Here is an 8031-nt window from a genome sequence, read left to right on the forward strand (position 1 = left end):
CTAGTCTGTCAGAATAATACAAAACATTAATGGTGCAGCACTATTGTTCTTTAAGTGGTACCGGCAATTATTTGTAGGCTTTGCTGATTTTTTACGCTATTGTAAAAAAAAAATTATAATTGCCAATTAGTTTCAGTAAAATTTTACCTAGCATCATGGCTTCAGGTTTATACACTATATTGATTTTTTTTTCAAATTCAGTCGTTAATTATTCATAAAAACTTTTCAATACTATGCACATCAATAAATGAAATATGCCAACATGAAATATTTAAAATTGCAAGAATATGGATTGATTTTTAATGTGGATGGGTTTACTGATATTGCCTATCTCCTTCACTGTAGATGACCTATGCATCATGGTGGTACTACTTCTCCAAGTTCACAGAGTTCTTTGACACTGTAAGTTTTTGAAGCGGTTTACTTTTTTGTACTGTATTTCCATACTTTTAAGTTCTTGTGTTCTACCCTACAGCTTTATTTATGAAAGCAGTATCATTTTTTTAAAGCTAAGCTCCCGGTAATATTCTACTGTTTTTATTTGGAAATTGTTGTCACTTTCTCTTACTTTACATCAGGGGTGTCAAATTACAATGCAGTACTGTACAGTAATTTGGTGGGTCATGTGCTTCACCCTACAGGAGCCTACCCAGATGTGGTTTACACTCCACATCATTTTATATATTTAAATTGCAATTGTGATTTAAAAGTACAGGTTGACAACCCTGTATCCGAAATTCCGAAAAGCTCTGAAAACCGAAAGTTTTTTTGTGGGGCCATTTTTTTTTTTTTTTTTTAAATATACACCGGGATTAGCCCACCCGGGCACAGAACACTGACCCACATCAGGGCCAGGGGGGCGAAAATGTAATAGTAATAATAATTATAATAATAATAATTATTCATAGTACAGTAAATAAAAATGTTAATAAAAATACACCAAAATAAAATAATAATAATAATAATAATAATAATAAAATATAATAATAAAATTAATAATAATAACAATAATACTGTAATAATAAAATAATAATAATGATAATAATAAAGAAATACAAGAATGAAAAAAAAAGATCAAAAGTGAGAAACACGACCTAGACCTATATATTATTATTATAATTTTTAATATATTTTCGCCCCCAGGCCCTGATGTGGGTCAGTGATCTATGCCCGGGTGAGCTAATACACATTAAAAAAAAAATAAAATAAAATAAAAACATTCTGAAAACCAAAAAATTCCGAAATCCGAAATGCCCCTGGCCCCAAGGATTTTGGATAAGGGATTGTCAACCTGTAGTTAGTGTATTATTGTATAGGAATATGAAAAACATACTGTAGTTTTGTAAAATGCAAGAGAACATGTAAGAAAACTGATGAAAACAAATCTGCGTTGTATAAATATAAAAAATGTCATGTGATATGCGCACCTGACGTGAACCACTACTACTGCTCCCAGACACCAAGCACCTTCTTGCTGCTGCTGGCTGCACAGTGTGTGGTTTTATAGACAGTGCCAAGGACACTGCAAAAATGTCATAGATGTTATGGCAATTTAATTTTTTAGCCAAATTTCAACACTTGCTCTTCAGGTGGTATCGTATTCTGATGTTCTAACTTTGGCAAGATGACTAGACATGCATTGGGTTACAACATGATGGAAGTGTACAGTTACAGACCCCTGCATACATGTACTGTCCAAGTGGATGAATACCTGAACAGAGGTCTGACTCGTTTCCCCACAGTGCTCATTAATAATAGATCATGAACTTAGCCTTCCTGGTTTCCAAGTAAAAAAAAAAAATTGAATTTCATATGAATGTGGTATATCTCCTGCAAGCAAAACCTGTTTTGCTTCTTCTCCAGAATTTTTTTTCTTGTTTAGCATACAGTATCTCTGAAATCAATCGACTAATATTGTTTAATATTTTGTGGATGAAGCATCTTTATTAGAATGTGTAGAACACCAAATTCGTCTCAAAGTAAAGAGTAAAAAAATCCCAGGAAATTTCAAGATGAAAACTTTGTCCAGAACATAACTCCCCTATCACTGTACATAGATATTTTAATGAACTGTACAGCTCCTCCCCAACTTACGACCACCCGGACATACGACTGCCTCAGTCGTACCAAAATTTTGTCAAATTACGTATTTTCGAGTCCCAACGTCATTGATTGCGCTGTGTACTGACAAAATTTTCATTTGTAATTAATTTTAAAATGGCTGGTAAGCTTAAAAATGAGAGTTTTGTGAGTTCTCAGAAGAAAGAGACACCCATTTTAGATTTTCTATGTATTATTTAAGCATTTTCGACTTACGACCTGGATTTGGGTTCCAAACCCCGTCGTAAGTCGGGGAGGAGCTGTACTTGAATACAGGTAGTTGTCATTTATAGCAAACATATTGATCACGGTACAGTACAGTATACTGTAGTATAGTAAAGTACTGATTTATGACTTAAAATTTGTTTACCCAAATATTTAAATTTTCACTATATTGTCCTATCATAAGGAATAAATTAAACCGTGTGCATGAACCTTCTAATTGGGCAATGAGCAGCGATACATCAGCTATGAGAGGGAGAACACAGGCACACCTCCTCAATAAATCACTCGTTATCAAAACTTATATATCGTACCGTAATTCTTTTATGCATTTTTACACTTCTTAAGTACTTATTGTTTTAGTGTCATAAGAGTGGTAAAAATGGGTGTAGATGATGATGGCTAGCTGTTGCAGGGTGGTGGCAGATGGTCAGTTGAAGAGTGGCCGTGAAAGGGAGAACGTGCACACACCTCTCAATTGTAATTTTTATTGTATTTCTTGTATATATATGGGCGTTTCATGTGTACCGTATAGTATATATATTGAAATTAAACTTTATTTTTTAAGGGTTTTGGGGAAATTTCAAGTACAGTATGTGTTTGCAAATGCAGTTTCTAATTGTTCCTTGGATTCTTTCTTTTTTCCAGTTTTTCTTTGTCCTGCATAAGAAATTTGAGCATGTATCAACACTTCATGTTATTCATCATGGCTGTATGCCCATGAGTGTGTGGTTTGGTGTAAAATTTACCCCAGGTAAAGTATAGCTCTGTTGTTGAGTTACAAAGAACATGTTCTCTGAATTCATTGATGCGTGAAGTTGGGTCATATTAAGTGAGAGGGATATACAAGACACAGTAGATATTCTGGGGCTTTGTTGTGGGAGGACACATACACAGAAAATACCATTTGTTGAAGCAGTAAGAGTGGGTGAATGACACCAAATGAAGAGAAAGTCTTTATCTACTCTTATTTACAACCTCCCACCAATATCATGGGAAGAAATTTGAGAGGGTGAAAAGAAAAAATATTTCCTTTTTGTAAGATGAGATTTGTGGGCAAGATTGCATGGTTGACCCTGCTAATAAACTGTCTCCAAGGTGATGAAAACTACATATGTTTTGTAATTGTGTTGGAACTTCAGCCATCAATGACAAAAAGTATACTGTATTACCATTATTTGGGAGAAGTGCTAATAAAAGCAAGTGGAAGGTTCATGCTAAAAGAAAGAAACTCAAAGAGGAGAGAAAGGGCCTATAAAAAATGAGGAATGGAGACGGGAGAAAGTTGCTGAAACTTTTAGAGAAATTATTAAGATAAAGCGGCCTTGTGAGGGTGAACTAGAAAGTGTTGAAAAAGAATGTGAGTAGTTTAAGAATGTTGCCTTGAAGTGCCACTGAAGTGTGAAATACTAGTACCTGTACTATACAAGAAGGGAGAATACTGTACTGCATTTGTTTATGATAATTAAATTAATAGGTGGGTTGGAAAATACTCTTAAGAATAGGTAAAATGTGACTGTTGTGGAACATGAGGATGGAAGAGAATTAAGTTAAGTGTAATAGATTTCACTCGGGAAGAAGACTGAATTGCATTACTGTACTATCCCAAAATGTGAAAAATCAAATATGAATGTAGTACCCCCTGTATTAATGAATGAAGTTAAAGGTACAATAAATATTACAGTACATGTACTGTACTTCAATAATTATGAAGAGCAAATGCAGGGTGGAGGGAATTGAGCATTAACACACACCATTCTTTTGCGGTCATTCATTCATTCATTCTTACTGATTTAATAAAAGTAGAAATGAATACAGTACATGCCTGGGGATGGGGGATATACATTATATACATCCTTGACCCATTTGAATTTCTGAACATGTTTAAAGGTTCAATTCAGGTTTTGAAAGTTGGCAAAAATCTGATCTTTGGGCTGGTAGACATAAAGTATTGTAAATATTGTCTTTACAGTGGTCCCTCGGTTAACGAACACAATTCGTTCCACAGAGTCGTTTGTTAACCAAAAATTTCGTTAACCGAATCTATTATTTCAATGGGATATTGGGTAATTGGTTCCAACTATCAGAAAAAGTATACATACAAAGTACTGTACGTATACCGGTAATAGAATTAACAAAACATTGAATATAAACTAAATACAGTACTGTACTATACAGTATACTGTACAATAATAAATAAAAAAAACCAATAGAATACTGTATTTTAACTTACTTTGAGGTGTGTATGTTGTATTCCCAGCAGCTTTGTTTACATATCAAACAGCTAATTGTAGAGGCAGTCGATGATGACATGCCATATTCTTTACAGAGTGCATTGGTTCTAATGCCTTCTTTGTGTTCCATAATAATTTCTGCACTGTATATTATCAATATGTTAAAAAAATTTCAGAATTCCCAATAATTTTAATGTAAAAATACAAAAATATTCTAGAGACCAACAAACTGGATGTTCACTCCACTGTAAACAATGTTAAGCTGAGAAGCTTTGTTGGGTGATTCAATCAGCTGATGGGCACACAAAAACTGTTCCCGGTACTGTATATATTATCAATATGTTAACTAAATTTCAGAATGACCAATAATTTTAATATAAAAAATGCAGAAATGTTCAAGAGACCAACTTTCTTGATATTTACTCCACTGGAAAAGAATGTAAACATAGAACTGATAACTGTATTGGCGGACTGGCTGATCAGCTGATGAGCACAACAAAAAGTGTTTGTCGTAAGGATTTTGTTAATCGAACTGAAAATCCTTATGGGATCTAATTCGTTAACCGAGGGACCACTGTACTATAACATAAATCCTTCAAATTGTATCACTTCACCTGTATATCCCTCAAATAGTATCACTTCACCTGTAAATCCCTCAAATAGTATCACTTCACCTATAAATCCCTCATATGGGATTGTAAAAAGTTGATAGAGTCAGAGAAGGTTTATTTGTTCATAGTTTCCTGTATACTAAGTCGGCTAAAAAGAATTCCCAGTTATGCAGATTTCAGTCTTATTCTTCTGTTTATATCTGAGATGTATTGAAGTTTTTCTTCTTGGTCAGTTTTCTTTAATGAGACGAGTAGATTATTTCACTGTGGGAGGGTTATGATCCTTTTGTTTTAATTAGAAATTGACTTGGCAATTTTTTTTCAAGGTTGAATCATATTATTTTGTTTGTTTCAATGTTATATAAACAAGAGGATTGTAGATTAGTAGGATCCATTTAATTCCATAATTAGTATTTGCTCATGAGTATTAAAGTCAAATTTTCTTTAAAAACTAAATACCCAGTAGGTCATTCTGGGACTTACTAACTTTCTCTATACAGTACTGTAATCTTTAAAATTCCTTTGTTTTGAGTTTTTGCAGCAACCTTAGTAGTTTTTATGTTTGATTAGGAGATGTTGTTTGTGCTTTTTACTGAAAGCTTCATGTAAACTCCAAAATATGATATTGTAATTAATCATACCAAATTCTTTCCTTCATAGGTGGTCATAGTACTTTCTTTGGATTTATCAATAGTTTCGTGCATATAGTCATGTACGTATACTATATGCTGGCTGCCCTGGGTCCACGTTACCGCCGCTACATTTGGTGGAAGAAATACCTTACTAACTTCCAGATGATCCAGTTCATCATGATCTTCGGTCATGCTTTCCAGGTTAATATTGAGATTTATTATGACTTGATTTTTATATTTCACATATAAACATAATGAAGTGTAACCTCTTGCTACCAGACTGAACTATCGTATAGTTATAGTTGGAAGAATTTTTTTAGATAACACACTTCTCGGGCAGCTCAGTGCAATCAGTAGTCTAAAGGGTTTAATAATTAGGTCTCAGGAATCCTAACATGTATTGCTGAAGGAAATTCATAACAAATCCCAAAACAACTTTAGTTCAAATAAAAGTACAGTTAGTACTGTATTGAACTGTATATTGATCAATTTTGTTTGATTTTTATACTGTGTTGAAATCACCCAGCATTATATATATATATATATATATATATATATATATATATATATATATATATATATATATATATATATATATATATATATATATATATATATATATATATATATATATATATATATATATATTACAATGTGAGGTTTATTCAAGTTAGGTTTGCATAGGAGCTAAACTTTCAGCTACTGTATGATTACATATTTATTCAGCATTTATTTAAATGATTTAAAATTGCAGCTTTGCTTCACTGAGTGCAACTACCCTCGAGCATTTATGTGGTGGATTGGTGGTCATGCTGTCATGTTCTTCTTCCTGTTCTCTGACTTCTATATTAAAGCCTACCTAAAGGGAGCTGCCAAAGTCAAGGTGAATAAACATGATGTGTTGCTAATCTTGTTCAAATTTATGTAGTATTTCACAAAGATTTTTTAAGTTTCGGTTTCAGTATTCTACAATTACTCTACATTAATGACAATGTTAATTACTCCTCTTTAAAGATGCATCATCTTATATTTTGTAATCTAAGTCGGCTCATACTAAGCTGCAATTACAAATTTAATATATGTTTTTAAACTTTCCTAGACATGGTTCTTATATGAATGCATCAGTTAAATATACATTACTATACAGTATAATGTTTCAGTAAATTTATTGAATTATTTATTTGCAGGCATTTGCAAATGGAACTTCAATATATGTAAGGTCAAATGGTCATGCCAATGGAAGCCTCGCGAATGGTATCACTAAACTTGTCAATGGGGTCTCAAATGGCTATGCAAATGGAAAGGCAAATGGTCATGCAAATGGAAAGACAAATGGTTTTGCTAATGGTCATGCAAATGGTGTAGCCAATGGCTATGCTAATGGTCATGCTAATCATGCCAATGGAAGTATCCACAACAGTGAAGTTCATTCAGAAGAAACTAATGGTCACATCCCCAAAACTCCTGATTCTCCCTCAATGAGTACCAGAGTTCGAAAACTAATGTGTATGAATGTAGACTCTGTGGTGGACTGAGCCAACTTGCCTCTACTACCTCACGCCTCAAGCCAGTCCTCACCAGCATCCCCGCCTCTCACCCGTGTAACAGAGAGCTCTCACTCCCCAGCGTGCGTCAGTTAAAGAGCACTGTTGATGTGACAGATTAGTGCCTGTCACTGAGGTGTCTCCCATAGCAGTGTGCATGTCAAATAGTACAGCATAATCAATAATCCAGATACTCTGTAATGTGCATCTCATGCCATGAGCTGTTGGATCTAAGTTTTCAGGTCATATTTTAGTTTTTTAGGATGCTCATAGCAATAACATCCTTACTTGACAGTACCCAAGTCTTGCAAGTTCATTCTTTAGATCAAACTGTAATATGTTTTTTTTTTTTTTTTCTCTCCGTGCATGGAGGAGACATATTACTTTGACCTAAAAAGTTTTGATTAGAGATAAAATGCAATATTTGTGGGAATTGTGGTATGTACAAAGAAGATTAATTGACTGATGCTGACCCAAACATTGTTGGGATTTATCTGTGTAAAAATTAATCCCAGTGAAAGTAAATCACACTGTGTAGATCTAAAAGTTGGCATTACAAAGGAAACGAATTGCAATGTAATGAAACACAAATCTAGAATGGTAAAATATACATAAGATATACCATTAAGAAGAAAGATCTGACATTTTCTATCTGTAAATTTTAAATGCTGTCGGTGAAATGTTGGGT

General features: G+C 33.6%; 1 protein-coding gene across 2 annotated transcripts; it reads left to right on the plus strand.

Moving 5' to 3' along the window:
* Window positions 1-57: 57 nt before the first annotated feature.
* LOC121872678 (elongation of very long chain fatty acids protein AAEL008004-like) lies at window positions 58-7693 on the plus strand. 2 transcript variants are annotated; one of them, XM_042375653.1, is made up of 5 exons: window positions 58-402; window positions 2971-3076; window positions 5828-6000; window positions 6554-6682; window positions 6987-7693. In XM_042375653.1, exons 1-5 carry the CDS (start codon window positions 346-348, stop codon window positions 7332-7334), a joined length of 813 nt encoding a protein of 270 aa, XP_042231587.1. In that variant the 5' UTR covers window positions 58-345; the 3' UTR covers window positions 7335-7693. The 2 variants fall into 2 exon arrangements, with proteins under 2 accessions (XP_042231587.1, XP_042231588.1); XM_042375654.1 differs by lacking the exon at window positions 58-402 and adding an exon at window positions 2740-2802.
* Window positions 7694-8031: the final 338 nt, after the last annotated feature.

This window comes from Homarus americanus, unplaced genomic scaffold, assembly GCF_018991925.1.
Source record: "Homarus americanus isolate GMGI-L3 unplaced genomic scaffold, GMGI_Hamer_2.0 scaffold39155, whole genome shotgun sequence".
Taxonomy (NCBI): Eukaryota; Metazoa; Arthropoda; class Malacostraca; order Decapoda; family Nephropidae; genus Homarus; species Homarus americanus.